The sequence below is a fragment of the Panthera onca genome, chromosome B3, assembly GCF_046562875.1.
Source record: "Panthera onca isolate mPanOnc1 chromosome B3, mPanOnc1 haplotype 2, whole genome shotgun sequence".
NCBI lineage: Eukaryota > Metazoa > Chordata > Mammalia > Carnivora > Felidae > Panthera > Panthera onca.
In genome coordinates this window covers 318,920-344,816 of record NC_138344.1, presented here as the reverse complement: position 1 = coordinate 344,816, position 25,897 = coordinate 318,920, and the positions used below count along the sequence as shown (strand labels likewise).

At 56.3% G+C, this 25,897-nt stretch overlaps 1 protein-coding gene and 1 long non-coding RNA gene across 3 annotated transcripts in view; both read left to right on the top strand.

The window, feature by feature from the left end:
* The first annotated feature begins 6,638 nt into the window (after window positions 1–6,638).
* On the top strand, window positions 6,639–12,976 carry CRABP1 (cellular retinoic acid binding protein 1). Its single transcript, XM_078449133.2, has 4 exons — window positions 6,639–6,790; window positions 7,308–7,486; window positions 9,457–9,570; window positions 12,689–12,976. Exons 1-4 carry the CDS (start codon window positions 6,721–6,723, stop codon window positions 12,737–12,739), a joined length of 414 nt encoding a protein of 137 aa, XP_078305259.1. The 5' UTR covers window positions 6,639–6,720; the 3' UTR covers window positions 12,740–12,976.
* Window positions 12,977–15,722: 2,746 nt separating this feature from the next.
* Window positions 15,723–25,897, top strand: part of LOC132668566 (uncharacterized) — a 31,660-nt gene continuing 21,485 nt past the window's right edge. For both annotated transcript variants that reach the window (XR_013556500.2, XR_009605625.3), the window contains exon 1: window positions 15,723–15,811. This is a non-coding gene — a long non-coding RNA (uncharacterized LOC132668566). The remainder of the gene's footprint in view (window positions 15,812–25,897) is intronic.

Here is a 25,897-nt window from a genome sequence, read left to right as displayed (position 1 = left end):
ACACGCCGTGGACACACACAGTCTGCAGCTGGGGAAACACAGCATACGAAGCGCAGAAAACACAGTCACGGAGCCGGTGCATCCGGACAGACCACAGCAGGGTGACCCGTTCATCCCGGTCTGTCCACGACTTTCTCACTTCACCTCCGAAGCTCCCGGGTCCCGGGAACCCCTCGGTCCCAGGCAAACCAGGACCGCTGGTGACCCCAAATCGGAGACACGCAGACACACGTGGCCTGACACACTGAGTCGCACACAGAACAGAGACCAAGCTCACACCCGCACACACCCAGGGACGGGCACGTAAAGGCTGGGACGCACACACGTGCACATACACACGTGCACACACCTACACCTACACCACTGAAACAAAAGCCAAGCACATCTTAGAAAGGGGGAAATCAGCCGTCGCATCAGTGGCCAGTGGGACGTGGTCCCTGCTCTGATGTCACGGACACGCTTCGGGGCTGGAGGAACAGGAGCGAGCAACCGCGGCGGGCCCCACACCACGCTGTAGACACCCGACACCTGCATGTAGTGCTTGTCCTTCAGTGGTGTCCCCGACAGGCAGTCAGTGTCCCTCTCAGGCGGTGTCCCCGACAGGCGGTGTCCCCGACAGGCAGTCAGTGTCCCTCTCAGGCGGTGTCCCCGACAGGCGGTGTCCCCGACAGGCAGTGTCCCTCTCAGGCGGTGTCCCCGACAGGCAGTCAGTGTTCCTCTCAGGCGGTGTCCCCGACAGGCAGTCAGTGTTCCTCTCAGGCGGTGTCCCCGACAGGCGGTGTCCCTGACAGCTGTGTCCCCGACAGGGTGTCCTCCAGCAGGAGAGGCAGCCTTCCCAGCTCCTCCGTGACACCCTCAGGCTGGCTCCCAGCTCTCAGACCCCTGCTCTCCTGCTGCAGCCTACGGGACATCCCCTTACCTTTCCCTGCCTTTCGAGCCATCAGGCTGTGCTCTTGCTGCTGCCTCGGTCCGAGATGTTCACCCGGCAAACTCAGAGCCCTCCAGCTTCCCTAGGTGTCTCCTTCCCTGAAGGCTCCCGGCCTGACCCTGGCACAGTCCTTCCTTCCTGCTCCTGCATCACGTGGATGCTCCCGTGTCCCTCTGTCCCTGGGCCTGTCCCTCTTACTAGGGGCTGGCTTGCTACTCGACTTCCCTCTTCCCCTCCACCTCATGGAATTTGGGGACCAACCTCACCCCTCAGCTTTTAGGAGCCTCAGACCCTGGATGGCACACCCTGACTTCTTTGACCTTGAGCGAGTCACTTAACCTCTAACCCCCAGTTTCCACATCTATAAAGTGGGTGTAATAACAACCCCCTTGGGTTAGTTTGAGAATTGCAGGCCCTTGGACAAAGTAGGTGTTTCATAAATATTTGATGGATGAGTGAAACCATCGCTCCAAGGACAAGCCAGAGCTCCAATGGGGGCTGGTGGACGAGCCAGGACTGAGAGGGGTGCACCGCCCTTGGTTTTCATGAGTTCCTTTTACCTCTTAGGGCAGACATGGCTGGGATTTTCATTTCCACGTCACAGAGGAGGACACTGAGGCTCACCGTGCTTTGACTTGCTCCACAGGGAATGGGCTCTCGATGGCAGTCTGGGACTAATGCCCAGGTTGACAGAGTTGGACCTGCCACACCCCTTCCTCCGGCTCCGGGTTTTAAGCAGAGTTGTTCTCTGTAGGTTCAAAGGTCAGAAATCCCATGTCCTGGAGATCGCCACAAGCCTGATGCCTGGGGCCGGCAGCCAGGGATGAGGGCCCCACTCCACTTCATCGCTTGGCCCGGGCCCAGAAGCCCCCTCCATGTGCATGATGAGCCAGCAGAGTGGGGTGGTAAGAGCTCACATCTGGGGCCAGCCCTCCTGGGCTCACTGCCCAGATCTGTCCCAACCAGCTGATGACCTCCTGTGCTGCAGTCTCCTCACCAATGACTGAGTGCCACTCACGGGACAGCGGGATAGGATGAATGAATGCACATGTACGCGTGTGAGTACTCACGGGACAGCGGTGTAGGAGGGATGAACCCATAGCTGCGTGTGTGAGTATTCATGGAGCACTTGCTCCCATGCCTGATACTTAGTAAAAGCCAAGAACTGTTAAGGACTTGTGCTTGTTCCTCTGTGGGACTCCGTGGTCGCCAGGACCAGCGCCGGCCTGGTGACGCCCGCCATCCAGTGCTCCTTGCACTCCATTAACCTGGAAGAAGCTCGCCCAGAAGGGCAGGTGGGCGCCTACCCCGGCCTTGCCCCACAATCCAGGTCTTCTTTGTCCTGTTCTGCTGACTCCCAGATTGTCCCAGCAGTGTCCCCAGCCCTCCCCCCCCCCCCCCCACACACACAGAGAGCTGTCCTGAAGACCCCCACTGGGACCCTCTCCAGAGCCCCCAGCTTTCAGGGACTGAACTCTGACCCCCATTCTTCCGGCATGAATTCGTTCTGCCTGAGGGCATGGGGCCAGGCCAACGGGCCCCTGGGAGGCTGGGGCTCTGGCCTGCCTCCAGGCAAAAGTAGCAAAGCTCAGCAAAAAGGCCAGGATGGAGGCAGGTCAGTGGCCTGGGGGGAGCTGGAAACAAGGGGTCTGCAAAGGCAGAGAACAAAGGGGTCTTGGAGAGAGGGCCCAGGCCCCAGCTCCTGCGTCTGAGAAATCTGCCTCAGGGGAGGAAACTCCAGGAATTGGCCTTACCCCAGAGGCAACAGCGGCCAGCTGAAGACAGCCGCCTTGGCCTGGACTCTGGGGTCCCTGGATCCCAAGGTGCCTGACCCTGAGGTGTCCGCAGAGAGCTCACGGACTTGCCCCCGTGGGAGCCATGAGGGGCCCTGCCAATTTCCCGATCTCCCGATTTCCCGACTAGGCACTGCTCGAGCCGGCCCTCCCCGAGCTCAGCCCATTTATCTTCGGCCTGGACCTGCATCCAGCTCCTCACAGGCCAGCGCCTGGGCTCTCCGCCAGCCTCTGTCCGTCCTCCTTACAGGCCGCCAGAGGGACGGGTGCAAGACGCAATCTGACCAAGTCGCTTCTTACAATACCTCCTGTGGAATCGACCAAAGCGGCTTCTGCAGGAGGCTCCACGGATGCGGGCTTCAAGCACCCGAGGCAGATGCGCACCCCGAGGGCCCCTCGGAGATTCCTGATGTGTATCAGCACCTGCAGGGCTCCCTCATTCTCCTCAATGGCAGTCTTCATCTCTGCCTGCCTCCCTGCCGCCCCAGCAGCCCCAGGGCACACGCTCTCCAACCTCACAGGATGCGCAGGCCCCAGACCCTGGCCCCCACTGTCTGTTGTCCTCTCTGTCTCCCTGCGTCCGTCTGTTGGCTCGCACATCTGCCACCGTGCCCTCCCACCTCCCCTCTGCGTGCTGGGGTCCGGGAGCTGTGGCGTGGGCTTCCTCCCGGCGCCCTGGCAGTGTTACCCTCCCATGCGTTCCTGACACTGAGGCTGGGGCAGCTTCGCAAACGGACAACAGGACCACAGCTCACCTCTGCTCAAAACCCTTCCACGGGCCTCCACTCCGGGAACACTGCTTCGTGGCCCCGTGTGCTTCTGCTCACCTCCCGTCACCCCCTGTGAACCCCCTTCAGGCTGTGCACTCCAGCCACGCAGGAAGACATGTGGTCCCCCAAACACAGGCACTGTTTCACAGCTCCCATCTCAACACACGTGGTTCTTTCTGATCACGCCCCTCTGGATGGGCTCTGCATCCTGACCCAAGTCAGGCCAACCGCCTGCCTCTTGGGCGCCAGCAGCCCGATCAGCAGTGATCACAGATGGCTTAGGATCCCCCTCCCTGGTTAAACATTTGGACCCTCGAGACGGGACCTGGACCTTCAGTGGTCACTGCTCCCGGATCTGAGCCCAGTTCCCAGCTCAGAAAGGTGGTTGGCAGGAGTTGGTGAACAGAAGAGTCAAACTGGAGAAGGAATGAGGGATGGCAGGAAGGCTCAGAGGGGTAGGGCGATTCTGCCAACCTGTTTGAGGCCCAGGCCTGAGCTGGATCCCTACCCAGCAGGGACCGTGCAATGGATCCTGAGGCTAGGTCCACAGAGGCACCACGGTGGCAGCGTTTTCTCTGCCCTCTTCACTCTGGGCCCCCCAGGCCCAGTGACAGGAGCCTGCCCTCCCCTCCCTTTGCCCCCTGATGAGATTTGGGGCTCCTAAGAAGCCCTAGCCCCTTTTGTGTGGCCGGGCCACCTTCAAACGTCATGACTAAGCACCATAGGCTCACAAGGACCCAGGCCCACTTCTCCCAGAAATGCCGAACTGGCTGTGCCCTCCCCATTCCTGGACCCTGATCCCACCCTTGGTGCTTGGACAATGCACCAACCACTGTCTTCCCGTCACGGCAGCCCCAGCTGGAGGGTGGACGACTTCACGGGGTCCCTCTCGCCCCATCCCTCCATTCTATTACCACGACCTCCTCCCTCCTCTTCTCCTCTCCCCCTCTGCCTACCCACTGCCTCTGCTTCAAGACCTGCCAGTCACGTGCACGCTTCACCCACAGCCTTGACTGTCCTCAGGGGCTTTCCCTATGGTCCTGACTCCCAACTCTGCTGCCCTCCAGCCCCTCCAGCTCCTCCCCAGCCCCTCCCCAGCCCTGGTCTTAAGATGGCAAAAGCCTAGGGGCGCCTGGGTGGCTCAGTCGGTTGAGCGTCCAACTGTTGATCTTGGCTCAGGTCACGATCTCACAGCCTGTGCGTTTGAGCCCCACATCAGGCTCTGTGTTGACAGCACAGAGCCTGCTTGGGATTCTCTCTCTCTCTTTTCTCTCTCTGCCCCTCCACTGCTCACGTTCTCTCTCAAAACAAATAAACTTTAAAAACATATTTGAAAAAACTTGCTGGGGAGCAGTGTCGGGTGGGGGTGGAGGTTTGCATTAGCTGGATGGCACCCCCGTTTTTCTCCCTCACTGTAGAGACAGCAGAGACTCTGTGAAGTGAGTTTGAGTGTGTAGCAAGCCTATCCTCTGCCTCCCACACTCAGGATCAGCTACATAATTTGTGGATCCCATTGCAAAATAAAAATGCAGGACACATTGTTCAAAAATGATTAAGGATTTCAAGATGGCAATTGCAGAGCATTGAACCAACCACCAAGCCCCCCTGAGGACAGGGGCCTGTGTGACTGCACATGCCTCACACTGGTAAGGCCAGCCCTGCCCACATCTCTTGCCAGCGGGGATGGTCTCTTTCCCCTGTCCTACCCTCAGTGGGTTTCTAGGACAGCTCCTCAAGGCCTCAGGGCCTCAGGGGCTCAGGGCCTCAGGGCCTCAGGGCCTCAGGGCAGGAGCCCAACCCTAGCCACCTCCAGAGGTCCAGAGCCTGTTCAAGCAGGGAGTGGGCACAGATTCCTGCAGCCCTCTGGGGGCCCCCTCCCCACTTCCTCAGGGCTATACAACACTTACACCCTCTTCCAACCAATGCTTATTTATGGAGCCCCACCTGGCTGAGCTTGAGCGAGAGAGGACAGGTTGATGAACGAACACTCGGTCACTGCACCGCACGAGCTCAGTTTATGGCGGGATGAACCTGAACAAGAGCAAAGCCAAACGAGGATCCTGTGGGTTGAGAGAAAAATCATCACATCTGATTGGGAACGTGAATATCACAAAAGAGACGGCACGAGGATGGATTTTAGTGACCTGGAGAGGAGAGGAGAGGAGAAGGGCATTTCCGGGACAGGGTTCAGGAGCAGAGGCATGGCGGCTTCTAGAACCCCGAGTCGTGCAGGCTGGCTGAGGCACAGGCACCAAGGAACAGCGGACAGAGACCGGAAGGAAACCTCGGCGTCTGGCGTGGAGGCTCACAGGGCTGGTGGAGTGTCTGTGCCCCTTGCTGGAGACACTACGGGGACTTAGACGTGGTTGGTGTGTATTTGGGAGCAAAGGGAGAAGGGGGACTTCCTTTGTACTGTGCAGAGCCACACTTCTGGGCAGAACAGCCTGCTCCTGCCTAGGGCTCCGGGGTCATTGTGTCCAGCCCTGGCGACCGCAGTCCGGTGGCGCTGCGGCCTGAGCCGCCTCCTGCCCTGGGCACGCTGACGGTGAGGGCCAGCAACCCCGCGGGACCCCGGATTCCGCGCAGGGCCTGGGCCGCGCGGGGCCGGGCCTTTCCCGCCACTCGCTCCCATTGGTCCTGCGCCAGTGTTGTGTGGGGGTGGGGTGGGGGTGGGAGGGGTGCGGAATAGGACCCCGCACTGGAGCGGTGGGAAACCGGCTGCGCACACCCCGAAGGCACGACCGGGAGTGGGGAGGGCGCGGCTCCCAACCCAGACAGCCCTACCACGCACTTTATTTCAACTTTATATCATAGTTACTCTCAAGCATGCACACAAGTACAGAGGCTGATGCAATGCTTCCCCCACGTCCCCACCGCCCCGCTGCGGCAACTGTCCGCTCCGGGGCCAGTGCTGTAGCGTCCGACGCGCCCCCAGGGCCCACCCCCGGCTGCAGGAGAGCGGGCTCCGGGGGCGCAGCACCGAGACCGGGGTGCCGACCGCGGCGCGAGGCCCCGCGGGCTGGGAGCGGGGTAGCGGGTAGGGCGGCGGGGGGCGGGGGCGGGGCGGGGGGCGGGGCGGGGGCGGGGCGGGGGGGCGCCCTCCCCGGGACTTCGGGCGCGCGGGCTGGGCGCAGAGCGTCAGTCTCCGCCCTGCAGCCGGAGCGAGCCCGCCGCGCCGTCGCCGCCCGCCGCCGCCCGCAGCCGTCCGCAGCCGCCCGCAGCCCGCGCCATGCCCAACTTCGCCGGCACCTGGAAGATGCGCAGCAGCGAGAATTTCGACGAGCTCCTCAAGGCGCTGGGTAAGCCGCCGCGGTCGGTGCGCGCCTGCGAGGGCGAGCGGCCCCGAGGCGCCCCGGACCCGCGGGGGTGGGCTCCGGGACCGGCCCGGGCAGCGGGGAGTCCCCGGGGCGAGGGCGAGGGCGAGGGGAGCGTCCCAGGGCCACCCCGTGGGAGCTCTGGCGAGGGCAGCCCGGGAGCCGCGCGCCCCGCGGACGAGCGCTGGAGGCTGGGCGCCTTCCCCGACGGTTCGGCCTCGTCTCGTGCTGGAGCCGCGCAAGGGGGGGATCCTCGCCGGAGTCCGGGACGGGTCAGGGCCTTTACACTGGGAGACTCGAGTTCACCGTGCTGCTCGGGAAAAGCCGCTTACCCCACCCCAACCCCCACCCCGAGCCTCAGAGTCTCATCTCGGAAATCCGGGCGAGGGTCGGGAGAGGAGTGGGTCCGTCCTGAGGTCCCTGTCTGCGGTCGGAGGGTTTGGAGAGTGCCGGGCCGGCCCTGGGACCTGAGCCCGCGGCGCGGCCCTCCGGTCCCGCGCAGGTGTGAACGCCATGCTGCGGAAAGTGGCGGTGGCGGCCGCGTCCAAGCCGCACGTGGAGATCCGCCAGGACGGGGATCAGTTCTACATCAAGACTTCCACCACGGTGCGCACCACCGAGATCAACTTCAAGGTCGGAGAAGGCTTCGAGGAGGAGACTGTGGACGGACGCAAGTGCAGGGTGAGGCCCCGCAGCCGGGCGGCGTTCCGGATCCCCCCATCCCCACCCCCACCCCTACCCCCACCCCCGGGCCGCCGCAGCCTGTGGCGCGCTTTCCTTGCAGCGCGCGCACAGGCTGTTTGCAGGGAGGATTTGTGTGAGTGGGTTGCCCTGGGCTGGGGAGAGGGTCTGCCCTCACCCCGCCACGCCACGCCACGCCACGCCACCCCACCCCACCCCCGATCCGCCCCGCCCCGCCGCGCTCGCAGCCGCGCGGGAGCTGCCGGAGACCCCGGGCGGCGGCGCCCGCAGCGGGTGCGTGTGCGGGTGCGTGCCCAGGCGCTGGCGCTGCGGTGCGGAGGTAGCTGCAGGGGCCGCAGGGCCGGGTTGCGCCGCCGCCACGTCTCCTGTCGCAGGTGGAGCTGCAGCGCTCGCCTCCCGCCCCCCCCCCCCCCCCCCGGGTCCCCGGGCCCCCCGGGGACGCTCCGGATCCAGCTTAGGCAGCCTTTTGGGCAGGCACCTCTCCCTCCGGCCCTCAGCTTGCTGTCTTAAAGGAAAGGCGGAATCCTTCCAAAAGCAAGGCAGATTCTGGCGGGGAGAAGGGCTTTCTTAATCCTCAAGAGCAAGACTTTTGTATTTCTACGTATATCGGCCCCAGGGATGAACCAGCGGACTGAAGCTAGCGGTTGTACATTCCTTTTTTAGATGGGCAAAAATTGCGTATCATTAATCTCTGGAATAGAGTGGGGGGACAGATGGAAAAAAAAAATCGCTGCTGCTACCTTTTCTTTAAAAAGTCTCCCTCCTATTACAGTGTTAACAACAAAAAAAAAGTTGGGAGAAAGTGAGAAATTGATTTTCACCTTTCCTGAGTGTTGCCTATTTCATCTGCAGAGTGGGACTCTCTGGGCACTGGGTTTGAGAGAAGGACACAGAGACGCAGCCCCCAGGAGGTGACCCACGTGACAATATTTGGCCCACAGAATTGGCGCGGCCAGAAAACGATGTCCGGGGTTGGAGCTGCCAGGATCTGAGCCTCTAGTCACTGTACCGTTTGTAAAAAACAAAAGAGTGGGTAGAGGTAGTAACAGTGAAGGTCTGGGAGTCACTGGGAGACAGCCTGGCAGTCAGCAGGGCTCAGCTGGGGACATCGGTGGTGGCTACTGCCAGCGACAGTGATTCCTATAAAAACTCAAAGGCTCACGCAACAGCCTGGGAAGTTGGGGCTTTTTGTTCCCCAGATGCTAGTTAGAAAGTGAGTATGTGAAAGTGTATAGAAAGTATGTGAAAGAGTATAGAAAGTGAGCACGTTCCATATCCCCCTCCCCCTACCCCCCCCCCCCCCACCCCTGCCCTACCCGGCTGTAGAGCATTTTGCTTTGTGCAGATACTGGGGAAACTGCAGGGCATGCCCCTTTCACCTCCCACCTCCAACATGATTCCATGTTCCTAGAGGGATGTAACCTGGAAAGTGGCAGCGTTTTACCCTCAGAGCCGGAGATCCCCGGGTTTATCAGAGCGATCTGAGGGCAAACAGAAAAGAAGATGTTATCCCAGAACCGTGCAGGGAGGAGCACCTGGCCTGTTCGTTCTGGGTGTGGTTATAAATATGGTGTCTCGGCAGTTCTAAAATTGTATAGTTCGGATGTGAAGGTTCTTGTCCTTAATATCCCAATTGCTTGAAGGGCTAGTCCATTTTGACACAAATGAAACCCTGCATCCTCTAATTTTATTCCTGGAGATGTAAAGCATGGGTCAGTGGCGTGTGAGTGTGAGTGCAGGGGTGGGATACAAGGTATATTTATACCCCATAAAATCCGTGACCAGCCCTCTGGATCTGGACTCCACAGGGTGCAGCACAGGGCTGTGTGCCCCGCTGACAGGGACCATGTGTTGCTTTTCTCCACAGCAGTGACTCTGGTGTTCATTGTTGTCTCTGCTCCCGCTGCCAAGACCGTAATTAATGTCACTAATGGTTTTCCCACCCGCAGAGTTTGGCCACTTGGGAGAATGAAAACAAGATCCACTGCACGCAAACTCTCCTCGAGGGCGACGGCCCGAAAACCTACTGGACCCGCGAGCTGGCCAACGACGAGCTCATCCTGGTGAGGCGCTTGGGCCCTAGATCGAGCCCGCAGTCCCCAGATGACGCCCACAGCGGGCCGTGAGAACGCGGTCCTCCCTCACCCAGAGGGACTCCGTTTGCCCTGGGTTAACATTGGAGCGGAAGGCTTGAGGTGACAGTTTAAGTCAGAGGAAATCATTGTTACGTGTGGGAGGCGCACGGTGCAGAGGCAGAGCAGGGCCAGAGGCGGGCTGCAGTGGCCGCACTGTGCATCCCCATGGCGACGCGGTGGCTCGCTCTGAGCCAGAGTGCTTGGGCTCTGGGAGGTCGCAGGGTGTTTCACTCTGCAGAAGAGTTGTTTTTTTTTTCTTTCCTTCCCCCTCCTCATCCCCCATTTTGCTGCCGGAGAAAGATTTCAGGAATTTTAATACGTCAGCACTGGGAGCCTTTGAGAGCATTTTTACCCCTAGACTTACTCACAAACTGCATTGGCCTTAGGGAGCCCCCGCACGTAATGCTAATTCGGGGAGTGTCCGAGTGTAAGTGTGACACAGTGTGGCGGTGGGTCTTTAGAACTGGAAAAGGTGGGCTCAACTTAAAGATATTCAGATTAAAACAATTTAAACACTCCTGGCCACACAAAATGTACCTGGTGAGGCCAAGTTAGAAACCCCTGTAGTTTAATCACATACCTCCTTCTCCTTAACTTTCGGTGTTGGGGGCAAAGGAAGACAGGGAGGACAGGGCAATGCTCATGTCACTGTCTCTTTATGTTTCAGAAGAGACCAAGCTTTCCCTGAAATAACTCCACCCCCCACTACCTCACACCCCCCCTCCTTTGTTCTCTATCATGCATATTGTTACCATCTCCCCTCTAAGACGGCTCGGCTCCTCGGCCCGTCTTAGCAAATGTCACCCTGTAGTCTTGGGTAGGGAGCCAGCAGAGTGGGACAGCCACCCTGTGTGACCTGGGCGTGGTCCTTCCCTTCCCAAGCTGTAGAATGAGGCCTTACACTAACACGTGACCCCGGTGTCGCCCTCAGCCCTGAAATTGCATGTTGATCTTGTCTCTGCTACTTTCATTGAGGCTGCTTGAGCTGGCTTCTCCTGTCCTTCCCCCGCAATGATCCAAGTACTTTCTGCTTTTATGGAGAAGGCACTGGCTTCCTTTGCAACCTGGTTAATGCTGTTTCCAGGGAAGGAATACTTGATGGGGTTGGGGGAGCAATCTGAGGCTGACACATGGGAGTTTAGGAGAAGAAACAAAAGCGTCACCGGTACCAGAGCCAGCAAAGACCTCCAGAGTTCTGGAGCATGGCTGAGGGCCGGCCGGTTTGCTGTACAAGAAAGTGTGATTTTATTAACCTTGTAACATCCCAGCGGCCAGAGCACGGTCTGCTGGAAGGACTCCAGCACTCCCACCCCCACCCCGTTCCGCTGTGCGTCCTTCTCTGGCTCAGCTGACGACCATGAGCCTCAGAGGGAGCATGAATTCTTGGCATCTGAGACCTGAAATACGGGCTTTTGTTTCAAGGCTTGTTATCATTAATAAACCAAAATGCAGGGAGATGCTGTCTCTTTAACAAGAGGCAAATTATCCTAGTTAAGTTGAAATAAGCTTTTCCAGTGCCAACAGCAAATTGTCCCCTGGGGCTGTAAGCCGCCTTCTGTGAAACAGTATCTTCCCTCAGACCACTCCGGAACATTCTAGAGTTTCTTTCAGGAACCTTTCAGCATGGCTGCAGGCTGAGAAAGACATCCCAGATGTGATTGGAAATGTAATTTGCTTCTTGAATCATGAAGCCACTTGTTGGCCTGGGTGAGGAGTCAGATGCTAGGGTGGTCACAGCACGCGGAAAGAGTCAAACCCCCAACCACTCCGTGGCCGTAGAGCTGAAAGGTCGGCACATGTAGAGGTGAATTTCGGTGGGCCCCCTGCCCTCCTTCCCCGGACAGAGAATTGTCTGCAGACAGAGGAGGTGTCCAGAGCAGGGAGCACAGGACAGCTGTGCCCGTGTGACCCGGAGCCCCTACTTGGAAAAGAAGTTGGTGATGGGCATTTGCTTCCTTAGTGTCACTCATAACTGGTATTTCCCTGAAACGGACATCAAGATAATGTCCTAGCACATGTTCCCTGAGAGCCATCTCACGGTCAGCTGATGGGCCCAGACCTGAAGGCCCAGGTTTATCCAGGCTCTCAGCCTCTCTGGGGCCTCAGGCCCCTCTGAGAATCTGAGAGATAGGAGCCCCCCCCCCCCCCAAAAGAGTATGTCTGCAGACATGCCCACATCAGGTCTTCAGACTGGAGAATTTTGTTTTTTGGTTTTCTTTGTTAAAACATACTGCTTTCCCTGTTCTGACCGCTTGTGAGAGCCCAGGAGGCAGGCCTGTGAGTAACTGCTACTTTGGGGGAGAGTTAAGATAAACTTAACTTATGGGTGATACCATCTCGGGGCCCAGAAGGAAATCTCTGTCTGTGGAGCGATTTGTGCCCTCCCCATAGCAAACAGATAAACAAAGAGCCATAGAATTTTAGCTGGAAAGAGCCTCTGGGGTCGTCTTGTTCTATTCCACCCCTCCCACTCCAAACCAGCAAGGGAGGCAGGGACGTGCGTGCCCGGCTTTCCCAGCCATGTGCTGCAGAGCGGGGTCTGGAATCCGCTGCTGCTCAGACCAGTTCTCTAGCTTGCAGGTGACTGAGTGTGGGCAGCCACTTCCTGGAAGCTTCTTTATACCCTCCAATGCTGTCCTGCCCGGCTGTCCCCCGTCTCCCCCCGCCCCCCCACTGGCTACAGCTGTCCTGGCCCCTTGCTCTCCTGAGAAGACGGAACCACCCCTGAAACGTCCAATATGACTTCTCCCCGCTTTCAGTTTAATTTTTAAAACCAAAACATTTCTTAAGTCAGCATTCACAGGCTTCAGAAACAAAGGAAAACTGCGCACAATTCTGCTCCCCAGCTGCCTCTCTGCCAGCATGGAGCTTAAGAGAGAAAAACAGAAGAAAAAAAAGACCTTGGCCGTTAGCATGAGCACATGGCACAGGAAATTGAATGTCTGTTACCAAGAGTTTTTAACAGGGCAGTAAGTGGCCTTATTAGCGATATGCTTTAAACAGTTTTTCACAGGCATCTGTTCTGATGGTTTTTCCTTTTCTGCAGACTTTTGGCGCCGATGACGTGGTCTGCACGAGGATTTACGTTCGGGAGTGAAGGTGGCCGGCTTCCTGCGGCTTTGGGGGTGGGGTGCATGTTCCCTGAGAAATGTCATAGGTCTGAGCTGCCAGTGGACCTTCCCTTACCCCATATCAACGTTAGGTGACCCCATGTTCCCTGCGACAGTGTGGTAGTGTTCCCCCCCCCCCCCCCGAGGCCTCTGTACCTCTGAGTCCCTGGCGCTCCGTAGTCTGGCATCGCATGGTTTGTCAGTCATTAAACTGGTTGGCCACATTTCAAGGCTTTTCCTGTCTCTGAACTGCCTCTTCAGTTTCAGCACGGGGTTACCGTGTACCTGCTGTCTTAGCACTACGTGTTCTGTGTCGTGGTTGCAGCCTCGGCCTGCCACCTAGTCCCGTGCCGGGTGCATACGGCAGGGGTGGAAGCTGGGCCCCCTCCACCTGGGTCCGGACTACAGGTCCAGGTGTGCTGGGACCTCATGGCATTGTTTTCTAATTGGATTAGTCTGTATACTGGTGGTTCCCAGCAGGAAAGGGGGAGCACATTCAAAAGGTTAATTGAGGGGAGCTCAGAATAAAGGGACTGTTTACACAGGCATCTACAAGGACAGGATGAAGGGAATCGACAAAGGACAGGGCAGCACTGAGATTGGAACTGGGGGAGCCATTACTCCCTTGCGCCTGGGACAGAGGGGTCCCAGACCAGAAGAGCTATAGCCTGGAAGGGAGACCACCATGTGGGAGCTGTGGCAGTGCACAGAAGAATGTAGTCACTGCCCAACCATGGCCCCCATGTATGGGGGTGGGGGATGGAGGGTGGAGGGTTCAGCTTGGCTTGGAGCTAGGGGGTTAAGTATCCTGACCTCCCAGCTTTCAGTCTCTGATCTGCCTATGCTACCCACTGGCCAAACACAAGTGGAGCCTAGGGGTGCTGAGGGGCTGTTCCCCCCTCCCAGGACAGAGTCAGGATATGTAGGTGGACAGCACTCCACAGTTGCCAACTCTTACATTGTAAAATCAGATTTCACATAACACTCTGGATTTCTATTTCCTGAAGAGAAATTTGGGAAAGCCTGACATTCCGGAACCAACATTCCCGCAGGGTCACAGCTGACAACTTCCCCCCCCCTTTTAAGTGGAACTTGTACAGTCCACCACTCCGCGGACCCTGCCATCGTCGTCCCTGCCCTCAGTTACTTTGTTTTCCTGGCTTCTTGGGCATCTCTCCTTGCTGTCCTAGGTATGTGGGTCTTGGTGGAGCCAGGCTAGAGTTAGCTGACCAACAGGGCACAGGTACGGACGAGGCCAGAAGGTGACCCCCAAAGAGCTCACGTTCTCATGAGGCAGACCCTGAGGCCCAGGGGCCACTACCTGAGTGTAAATGAGGACAAATTTACCTAAAACCTCACACCTCCGAAGTCCAGGGCCCCACTTTGCAACAGGGGAGCTTAGCCCCTCCCTAATACTCTGCTGCTGACACGGAACTGTGTCGGGAGGGCTCGATGGAGCTCACATCCACAGCCTGCCTGTTGGCCCTCTGTGGACTTCCTCTGTCGTGCTGCCCTCCACGAAAGCACCAGTGGCTCCATTAACAGCCCTGCTTCCCAGGCCCTGAAGTATCAGAGCAAGGGCTGGGCTGGGGTCAGAGGAGAAAGACTGACACTGGGCCGTACACACTCCTGGGACCCGAAGCCACCTCTGCATGTCCCCAGAACTTCTCAAAGCCCTTCATGAAAACAGCCCCAGTGCCCCCTCGACAGTGGATACAGACGTCAGGACACTCCTTCCATTTTGCTCTTTGGGGCTTAAGCACTTGCTAGAGACAGCCAAGCGCACACTCAGTACCCTGCACAACACAGTGTCCTGTGGCAGAGAGCAAGCACTAGAGACGTTGCTCGATGGCTTCTTGTGGAAAGAGGTCTGGGGTGGGGCCTGTGAGGGTGGGGAGGGTGCCGGAATTGGTAAGCAGTGGAGAGGAAGGCCACGTGGAGGGCCAACCCGCCTGCGAGGGTGCTAGACTCCAGGGAAGTGAGGGGACCAAGCTGGCGGCGCGGACAAGGGCTGGCCCGTCTGGACTCCACCGGCGGGTACTGAGTGCTCCTCCCTACGGGCGGACTGAGCAAGGCCTGACATCCTGGTACACACACTTCCTGGCTCCTGCTGCAGCACCGGCTTCTCCAGACCTGGATTTGCTGCATGAGGGACACTGCCCCCGCCGTTCGGTGCCCGTCCCGCGTCCTGGTTGACGGGAGCATCCATTTCCATCCTGTTCTTTAGGACACGTCCCATAGGGCACGTGTGTTTCCTTCTGATTTGTCTTTTCGGGAGATGAAGCACAGGTACAGTGACGGAGGCTACCAGCTGTAACCCCCCACGTCAGCCCACAGGCACGAGGGCACGTCCGTCCGGGTGACGACGTGCGGTCACAGCACCAGTGGTTCACTCAGAACATCGCTGTAGCCTCTTTCTCCTAAGTCCTGTTCCTTTCTCATTTTCCAGGAAAAAAAGGCACAGCGTTTCTCATTCCCTCTTGGCACACCCTGAGGGGACACTGGTGTTCCAGGGAACGCAATCCGGGAATTGTTGCTGCAGTCTTAAGCGTGTGCACACCTTGCGTAGGATACAGAGTTTACACACGTGTAGGATGAAAACCCACACAAAGATCACTGTCAGCGGACTCATCTCACTAAAAAAAAAACACTGCACGTGACACTCCGCTGCTCGGCAATCCCCAGGTCAAATAGCTGCCCGGCATTCAAGGCCTTCCCCGATTTGGCCTCACCCGGTAAAATAGAAAACACAAGGGCCGCCTCCTGGGCACACCTTCAGTTCGCAAGTGCCAGAAACCCCCCTGCAGCCAGGCTCAGCAGAAAGGAACGTGCTCTGCCCAGACGTCGAAGACGCCGAGCAGGCGGGGCACACCGCGAAGCCAGCTCCCTTTTGGCTTTCTGCTAGCGGTTCCGGTCACATGACCGCGTGGACCAATCACCGCTGGAGGCGGGGCGGGGCGATTGGCCAGGCCGCGTCATGTGACCGCGCCAGGCGGGGCCGAGTCTGTCGGGGAGGCCGGAAGGCAGCGGCAAGTGGGCCGAAGTTGGCCCGACCTTGGGTAGGTTCTCCCCTGGGGCGGACGGGAAACCTGCCTGGGCTGGTTGGGGTGAAGGTTAGGTCAGTGGAGGTTCGCGGGGGGCCGAGGGCTTTACCTACACCAGTGAGCCTAGCCCTGCAGCCGCCAGGGTCCCAACCCCCTCCCGCGCCTGGGCCTCTCGCACCGTTCCGGTTTTAGTGTCCGCGATGGCCGCCCTCGGGGCCTCACCTCGCTGTCCCGGCCCCGCGCCGGCCTCGCCGTTATGGCCCGCCTGGTGCTCACAGGGCTCCTGCGGTGGTCCTGTGCCGTCACTGCACATTGCCGGGGTCTCTGTCCTGTTCTGCCCGCCTGTGTGGTCCCCGAGGCCAGGACGGCTGCTGAACCATCTCTCCGTTCCTGCAGCGCTTGGCGATGGGGGTGCTCTGTAAACACGTGCTGATTATCTGACTGATGGGAAGTCGGAATTTTCTGCAACATCCAGGCCTCCCTGAACGGATGTCCTCAAGGCAAGGCAGACGTGGGGGAGCACGTCTTTGACAACAAGGCTAGCCCTTCAGGTGGGCACGGCGCGCCGTTAGTATTTGGTCTCCAAGGCAGTCGGGCAGGGATTCCAAGCCCCATTTAAAAGAAAAGTGAAAATGTTGCCTGCCGGGTCTCTTCCTAGCCCCTCTCCCTTGCCCGCCTCCCCCAGGAGAGGCCCCAGAAAGTCCAGGCTTGTTTTTCCAAGCTGCTCTGTAACTAGAGTTGACCATGCCACAGTATTTCGGCCAGTGAGATTTTCTGGGAAAACTGTTTTCTTCCTGATAAGAGAGGAGAGCCCGAGAAGCTACCTGCTGCTTACTGCCTCTGAGCCTGGTGTGAGATCTCAATGCCTGGAGCTGATGCAGCCGTCTTGTACCCGTGAGGAAACGGCCAAGAGAATCTCGGAGATGCCAACCCAAAGTCGTTGGGATGATACAGTCCCTACCTCTCTGTGGAGGTATTGCTGTGATTAAAAAGAAAGAAAGGGGCGCCTGGGTGGCTCAGTCGGTTGAGCGTCCGACTTCAGCTCAGGTCATGATCTCACAGTTCCTGAGTTCGAGCCCCGCATCAGGCTCTGTGCTGACAGCTCAGAGCCTGGAGCCTGCTTCACATTCTGTGTCTCCCTCTCTCTGCCCCTTCCCTGCTCATGCTCTGCCTCTCTCTGTCTCAAAAATAAATAAACATTAAAAAAAAAATTTAAAAAGAAAGAAAGAAAAAAAGCCCTTCTTTGTTTAAGCCAGTTATGCAGTGGCTTCCATTCTTGAAAGTAAAAGTGTTCCTAACTAATAAACCGAGTCATGGAAAGAAGGACAGAGGCCTGTCTTGCTTGCAGATTTCTAGGAAACCTTGTCTTCATGATGACGACCAGTGCGACGGAACACCGGCACAATGTGCCATCCTGCTCAAAGGAAAAAGTAATGTTGAAACATTTTATGCAAGATCCACTTCATTTTGTGACCTCTTTCTCAGTCCCCTCTTACTTCAGCCTCTTATCACCATAATCGCCAGTGTGTGGGAGTAAACAAGGATGTGATCGGAGAAAATGTGGGGAAACAAGCCTGGAAATGCAGCCTTCACACTGCCAACCTAGCCCACCACACCTTTCAGAGACATCAGCCCTGTACGATTGCTCTCCAGGGATTTTCCTGCCTCCGTGGCACTGTTACCGTAACCGCGTAGACAGCAAAGCCCTCAGTTCTGTCAAAAACATCCCTTGCACCTATGTCTGCCCTCCCTACTGTCGAGGAAACACCGTGCCCCAGGGTGAAGGAAATGCAGTATGTCCTTGGTGAAAATGAGTCTTCGTGAAGTCCGCAAAGAGTTCATAACATGCAGCCCAGAGTGCGTTTGGAATCCCCTTTGACTGCAGACTCTTAAATTGGACAGACAGCTGTGCTTCTCCCCGTCCATCAGAGCCCCTCTGCGTTTAAGCATCTCAGGTGTGGAGAGAGGGAACCCAGGAATTGAATCACCCAGGGTCGTTTCGGGTGCTTATCAAGATCCGTGGTGTCCCCCCTGCACTGCCCTGTCTTTTTATTATTATTATTATTTCTTTTAACTCATAGAAAACTTCGAGCATATGTAACAGTAGAGAGAATCATAGAATGATTCCCTATGCACCCACCACTCAGCTTCAACAACCTTCAAGGCCAATCTTGTTTCACTCTTTCCTCTCTTGAGTTATTTTGAAGCAAATCCTAGACATTTTATGATTTCACCCAGAAATGTTTCAGCGTATGTCTCTAAATGTTGATGATTACCTTAAAAATAACTATAACGAGGGGCGCCTGGGTGGTTCAGTCGGTTAAGCATCCAACTTCCGCTCGGGTCGTGATCTTGCGGTCCGTGAGTTCGAGCCCTGCGTCTGGCTCTGTGCTGATAGCTCAGAGCCTGGAGCCTCTTCAGATTCTGTGTCTTTCTCTCTCTCTCTCTGACCCTCCCCCATTCATGCTCTGTCTCTCTCTGTCTCAAAAATAAATAAACGTTAAAAAATTTTTTTAAAAATTACAATGATCACACCTTAAAGATTAAAAATAATTCCTAATGTCATCAAATATCCTGTCAATATTCAAATCTTCCTGATTGTCTCATAACTTCCTTTGCCTGATTATTCAAATCAAGATTGGAAATAACCATATTTTGTGATCAGTTGATTTTCCTTTTAAGTCTCTTTTGGTGTATAAGTCCCCCTCTCCCTCATTTTGTTTTTTATGTATATTTTTAGAGAGACTGGTTGTCCCATAGAGTTGCTTGTAGTCGGATCTTGATGATTACATTTCCACAGTGTTGTTCACTGTATTTTTGTAAATTGATAGTTAGGTCTAGGAGTCCAGTCAGATTCAGGTTGGATTTTTCCGGCAAGAGTATAGCAGGGCTGGTGTGCTATATTTCCTTGGAGGACCATATGTCCAGCTCCTCTCTTTCTATGATGTTAGCAGCCGCTGGAGAGTAGATCCATGTGCTTGCTAGAGGTTAAAACATGGGGATATTCTATCATTTCTTCATTTATGAGCTAGAATACTTCCATAAGAAGTTACTCACCCTCATCTACTGTGTGGTAATCCTGAAGTGTAGTTTAATAAGAAAAGCACAATAGATGTTTGATTCTTTCCTGTATCGACTGGTTTTCAAAGTAATAAGTTGGTTCTCCTGGCATTCTTCACAGGTGACCAATGTGTTTTGGGTTTTATTTTTAATCTTTTTCTTTGGATATCACTATGAATTTGTAGGTTGAAACCTACCTGACACAATTCACTTCACTACAGTTATTATCCTAGTGGGTGTGAGAGGTGGTCCGTATTGGCCAGTGGGAGCCTCTTCGAATTCACTCTTCAGCCTTCTGGTAGGACCGTAGTTGTCTTTGATGACTTCCTTGCCACTTGAGTGACAAGATGCCCCGAGTTCATCTGGTACGTTTCCTGCTTCGGACCTGGTACCAGCCATTTGTCCTAGGAGCCCTGCTTTTAGGAGGCACAATTGAGGGACCAGGAGAGGGGTCTACTTTTGATTCTAAGATAGAAGCCAGAGTTTTAGGACCCAAGAGGCAGCTCACCAACAAAAGAGCCACTCCATAGTCCTCTGTTCCCTTTGTCTTTTGCCCAGGACGATGCTAAACAACATTCAGATGTTACCAACACTGGCCGGCCAGCTCCTTTCCTTTTTACTCAGAAATCTGAGCGGTTTCTGAGCAGCCCCTCTGTGACGGGATGGGGTGGAGGCAGGAGACTTGGACACATTTGCAGGCGGCTCAGCACCGAGCTCTGAGGGCAGTTGCGTCAGAGGGTGTGACTTGACGGACAGTGGTCGCTTCCAATCAAACTCTCCCTCATGGGAGGTGGGCTTACTGTTCCATTTCTTGCTGGGAATATTAAGCACAATTTCTGGGCAAAGAGCAAATTCGCACAAGAATTCTGCGAACATTATGTGTTCTATCTCTGCCAACTGGGTAATTTATCTTTCTGGAAAAGATACCGACAGGACTTGGAGAAATTTACATAATGAAAAAATAGATGACAGTCACAACTTTTTAATTCCATTTGTTCCACAAGAGAGGAAACTCCTCACTTACGGTGAATGAAGGGCAGGGACTTGGGGTGTTCCTGAAGTGGACTTTGGCTCGGTCTCAGAACAGTCACACTCAGCGGAAGGGGGATTTCGGGATGCCAGCATAAAAAAAAAATTAGCTTCAGAAACAATGTCTGGGAAATATTTATTGACTCACGAACCCTTGCAAGGAATATAATGAAAAATGAAAACTCTGAGAAAGTTCGAGCAAAAATTCAATTCTCAAAGATACATGGAATAATGTTAACATTGGTTGTTGTTTTTTTTCTCTTCCCTAGTATCAGGAGTAGGTTCAGAAAAATATTAAGTTCCCTGTGACCATTTTTAAAAAAAATAAACCAGTGGTGTGATTCAATGCCAAGAGCACATCAGGGACCAGAGCTGTAAACCTGGCTCACTGACCTGCTGCGTGATCCTGGCCGGTCCACATCCCTCCTTGGGCCTCCGACTGCCCCTCTGTGCCATACAGAGGACAGAGGCTGGACTGGCCGCGTGGGATCCGCCAACGAGAGCCCGCGGTGTCCACCCATAAGGAAATGGTTAAGTCGACCACGATAAGCCCAATCATGGAATTCTCTCCAGCTGTTAAACAGAATGAGGTAGTCATATGTGTGCTGGTGTGGAAAGATGTCCAAGCTATGTTAAGTTTAAGAAGAAAATGAGTGATGATCTAGCTTTATGCGAAAAAATAAAAACTATATGCTTAGCCCTTTCCAGGAAAAACAAAACCCTAGATGAGACACACCAAACCGTTAATAGCAGTTACCTCGGAGGACTGGCCTTTTTTACTCATTATTTCTGTATCATTGGAATTCATTTAGAATGGGCATGTATCACTTTTGAAATTTTAAACACATTTTTCATTTAAAAAGTGAGAGAGTCGGACCCTCTACGTGTGGGTTGGAACCCGTGAATCTGAATTTTTATGAATTTTTTGTTTTCTAAGTGATTTCAGATAGAACGACTGAACCAATGTCCTGGAGTTCTCTTGCAGCTCCAAGACTTGACCCCCGCCCCCCCAAGTTCATTTGACTTGTGACCTTGGAAATAGGAAGAGAAGGACCAAACAAGAAAAGGAGACAGCAAGACAGAAGGCATAGTATTGGAAGCACGAACAATGACAGCACTGTTTCGACTCCCCGTTTCCAGCGCCCCCTTCACACAGGTGCCCCGTGTGACACACACAGCAGTCCTGGGGCAGGACAGGCATTACCGGTGTCCCCGTTTGCATGAAGACACTCAGGCTCAGAGTGGTTAAGTCGCCCAGCTGATAAATGGCGATCATTTACAACCTCAGGCTGTCTGGCCCCGGAGCCAGTGCGTTTTCCACTGCATCCGCCATCAGGGACGTGAAATATTTTCCTTACTATGGTCATCGAGGATTGCGTTTGTGGTTTAATGGTATCGATGGGAAAAGGGGGGAAAGGAGGGAGGAAGAAGGCATAGCATAACTGACGTTTACTGAGGGCTCTCTGTGTTCCAGGTCCTGTGCTAAGCGCTTTTCATAGCATCCCTTTTAATCCTACAGTAGGCAGCCAGGAAGGTACCGTTTTCACCCCCATTTTACAGACGGCCAAACTGAGGCTCAGATTAAATAACTTTGCCCTAACTGAATAAAAGTTGGTTAGTGGGACTGAACCCAGGTCTATCAGCTGAAGGCAAGCCAAGAGCAGGGAGGTGGGGAGAAGGAAAAGTGGAAACGTTCCTCAGGCTCCACGGGGGCGCCTGTGTCTCGGGGCTGTCATCGCCCCACACAGCAAGGAGTCCCGGGGGCCTTCGTGCAGGAAAGCGCAGCCTTACCGCCCGGCTCAGCCGTGCCGGGACGCGAGCCAGCCTCCCTCCCTCCCTCTCGTGGTGGATTTCCTTTGCCTACGATGATAGGTATCCAGTTTCTCCAAAGGCCCCCAGCTCCGGGATCTGGTTTTAATCAGGAGCCGCAGCCGAGCCCTAGCGCGGTTGTCCTCGGTGAGGCCCAGATGGAGCCCAGCCACCTCCTCGTCCCCAGAGGTCTCCTGGGGAAAGAGCTTTGGCCTCGGGTAGTGGCCCTCTGGAGGCGCCGTTCAAGGCCCCTTCCTCTGGGCAGTGTCTCCAGCGGCTGGGCAAAGGGACGCGGACAGAAGATCCAGGGGATCCGGCCGACAGCCTCCCGTGACCGAAACGGAGGGCTCACACTCCTCTGGGATCGTCGCACTGTTGTGCTCTCCCCTGCACGTCCTCCGCCAGCCTGGAAGGGCAGCTTGGCCAGACCTGCTGCTCTGGTGGAGTCCGTCTCGGGCCGGATGACACAGACGAGGAATCACATCGGGACAGCTGTGTGGCCGTGTCTGAGGCAGAAGCCGTGAACCTGTGGGCACACGAATAACTTCTGACGTATGGCCGCCAGTTCACGGAGAAGTAGGCGTTTGAACTAGGAGATAAAGGGTAAGGAGGGTTCACGCAGTACTGGAGCGCCAGGTCAAGGGAAGTGTGGTAGACTTGGTGGCACCCCAGCAGTAGTCCACACGGCCGCCTCCACTTGAATTAGATAGAGGGGCCCCTTCTGGGCAGACACAGAAGGCATCCCGTCCCCTGACTGTGCGGTGTGCGAAGTGTGCAACTGGGCCATGACAGCTAAATTTTGTCTTCCTCTCACGTTTTCTTTTCCCCTTCTGGTTGTGGAATCCCCCCCCCTTTTTTTTAAATGAAGTGATTCTGTGTGGCTACAGTGAGGCTAACTCTTAACCCCGACCTGGGGTCAGCATTTGATCCCGTCAAAGTCAGTCAGAATACCGCATCTTCATGGGCGGGGTGACTGGTTCTGGGAAGGGCATGTGATCTAAGTTAGGCCAATTAGAACCCTCTTTGGGGCTGCAGTCCAAGCCTTCAGGAAAGAGATGCCCTCTTTTGACTTTTTTGGTTTGCCGGCTCTGCGTGTTAGTTAAGCCTGGAGCTTTCGAGCCGTCGGGTGTTACTTTTGGGGAGACGCTGTCTGAGAATGAAGCCAACACAGAAAAATACACAGCTGAGAAACTGAGAGAAAGAGAGAATTCTGGTATTGTTTGATACTCTTTAAACTAGCTCCTAGAACATTCCAGTTACAAGAACCAGTAATTTCTCTTTTTTGTTTAATCTAGTTTGAGTTTTTATGCCTACAATCAGAAGAACTAACCATTATGGAAAGAATTGCTGGGATTCAAGCCAGTGGACCCAGAGCCTTTAGTGCTTTGAAAACCCAAACCAAGAAAGCTCTGGCTGGGGGCCTCGAGGCTTTCTACGTTGAGAGCCGGGGATGAGAACATAGGGGTGGGGACCGGATGGGGCTCCACTCACAGCCCTGCCCAGGTGGCGACTCCCTGTGCGCTCACTGCCGCCCCAGAGCCAGGGGAGGGGGGCAGGCAGCTGGGACGTGGGCTGGTTTCTCCACCCACGATGGGGCTGACCCTCAGCTGAGGGGCTGGTGTCTGAGCTTGGGGCGCAGCAGGGCCCCGGTGTCTGGGGAGGACCAGGGGCAGACAGCTGCCTAGTGAGTCAGCAGGAAGACGGTGTTTGGTGAGCTCCTGGGAAATCTGATGCTCTCGTTTCGTGTAAGGCAGTCCACTCTCATGCCCCGGGGCCTTTGTATGTGCCCATCCCTCCGCCTGGGACACCTTCCCCGCTTTGTCATCTGACAGACCTCTAGTCTGCCTTCAAAATTCAGCTTGAGGGACACCTGGGGCAGTGTGAAACCGCGGGTGCAAACTGCCAGCCTCCTCCCGTCAGGAGGCGTGCGTATGTCCTCATGCCTTGGTCGGGTTGGTCTTCTGACACTGACTTTGACCACTCCTAAGTGTGCGAGGTGATGCTGTGTCTCCTGAGGCTAAGTCCGTAGAGGCCATGCGGCAACCACCGTGCTCACTCGGGGCACTTGTTCTGGAGTCCCGGAGACGCCATGTCCGAAGCCTGAGACCATGCTGAGGAGCCCACACGGGGCCCTGTGGTTGACACTTGCAGCCGGGCCCACTCTTCACACAGCCTCATCTTGCCCAGACATCACAGAGCAGGGTGGGCACAGCCCCACGGCGCCCGGTCCGGATTCCTAAGCCACAGAATCTGCAAGCACACGGAGGCTGCTCTGGAGCAAGAGGTGACTGGAACTTGAGCCTTGACTCGTCCAGGAAAACTTCAGTGTGTTTTCCTCGGTTTTTCTTCCCTCCCCGGAGTTCCTCACGCGTTGCTCTGGCAGAGCCTTGACCACATCAGCTGCAATTGTTTCATTACGTGCCTGTCTCTTCTGCTGGACCGCGAAGTCCCAGGGAGGTCAGGGACCAGGGGATAGGAGGTAGGCACGTGTGTCCGTCTCCATGCCCGGGGGCTGCACTTAGGAAGCACTAGCAGAGGGAGAGGGAGACAGGGTGGCTTGGGGAAGCTCTGTGCAGGCCCCGCCGACCCAGGCAGCAGGACACACGCAGGCAGGGGAGCGCTACGGGACCCTACCGGCACCTAGAGGTGACACTCTGTACTGGGGGTCACGGTGAGGCCCACGGCAGGATAACCTGAAGCCAGCGAGGTAAGCGCCAGCCGCAGGCTCCCGTCTGCACGACCGTGGGCGGCATCAGCCCCACGGGGGTGGAGTGGCCTCCGGCATGTGGTGAGGAGAGATCTGGGGCCAGGAGCCCTGCCTGGGTCATCTCCTGGACTCCCCTTAGAAACAAAGGCATGAGGGGCACCATTCGGTCGTGGATCTGGTTGTCGTGATCCTGCAGGGCACCCAGTGACTGGACTGCTGAGCAGAGGCTGTGCCAACAGCTCATCTGCCGACAGACTGGAGAGCCCCGCCTCGAAGGAGCTGCAGGCTCAGGCCCAGGGAGCTTGTCAGTTTCTTCTCTCCGGACGCGCACTCGGAATTTAGCCGGAAAGGAGTCCCGTGAACGTGGTAGCGGACGGTTCACCCCACTGCGCACCTGCCTTGAGTTCGGAGGCAGCTGGCCAGGCAGGTCTCCACCCCGATCTCGAGACAGAAGGGCTGGCCCCGCGGAGCCCACGTCCCAGGCCGGCCCTGGCCAGACACGTGGGCGCCCTCATTGGAGCCTTGAGTGGCCGGTGAGGTTTCAGGACGGGGACACTTGAAGACGAGGAAGAGGGGACTCGTATTTGAGCCAGAAGCTGTTTTACAGTTGTCGGCACTTAACCCTCATTGCAACTGATGAGATATTCGCGGTCCTGCCTTGTAGCCAACCAAGCTGCGGTGGACGGGGTTTCAGTAAGGGGTGCTGCAGTCCATTTGGGGTCCCCTGCGGGGCAGGGGGGGTGGGCAGTGTGGATGGGCAGAGACCCCTGGGCCGGTGGCCCCGCTGCTCCTGTCCCCCAGTGAGAGACCTGGGTGAGCCTGACTCTGTGGCGCTCCCAGAGCCCATCCGGTAAACAAGGGTTTCAGGTGGACCTTCCACTGCCCCCCATGCGGAGTGGTGAATACAGAGCGTGTCTGCGGGCCACCCGAGGCTCTGGGCTGCGAGCAGGTCTCTGTGAAACGGGCTGTGAGATGGTGGGGCAGGATGCGTCCCCTCCAGCTCGTGCTCCCCGCTCTGCCCTCACCCAGCCCGGCGGGGAGAGGGGCGGTTTGAGGAGGACACTGGCGGAAGAGGCCACAAGAACTGCTGCGCTGTCCCCCGGGGGCCGTTACGGGAAGTGTGGGGGGAGATTTAGCGGGCGGGATATTTTCCAGTGAGAAAATACAACAGCCTTGCCCTTTCCAGTGGACCCACTGTGAATGTCAGGCAAGCATCTTGCTTCAAATAGGCCGTATGTGCTCACGGTGCAAAATTTAAAAGCCCCAAGGGGTCCCTAACATAAACTAGGTCTCCCTCCAGATCCCTGACTCCTGGAAGCAAGCCCTGTTAGCACCTCTTATGTGGCCCCGGGGAGGTTCTTTGCATTTCCTGAAGACACTTGTCATGCCGCAAGGTCGGTCGTGCTGCCTCCCAGCTGCACTCCGTGCCCCCTCCTGCTCTTCTCCATACCCCAAGAGGCCGATCCTTACAGGCCCCTGTTTCCCAGGGTCCTGGG

What these genes read in the sequence shown, in the direction of transcription:
- CRABP1 (XM_078449133.2), top strand. Translation starts at nt 6,721, where the DNA reads ATGCCCAACTTCGCCGGCACCTGGAAGATGCGCAGCAGCGAGAATTTC. An exon ending in CGAGCTCCTCAAGGCGCTGG is followed by an intron (nt 6,791 to 7,307) that starts GTAAGCCGCCGC and finishes GGTCCCGCGCAG; the next exon opens with GTGTGAACGCCATGCTGCGG. An exon ending in TGGACGGACGCAAGTGCAGG is followed by an intron (nt 7,487 to 9,456) that starts GTGAGGCCCCGC and finishes TCCCACCCGCAG; the next exon opens with AGTTTGGCCACTTGGGAGAA.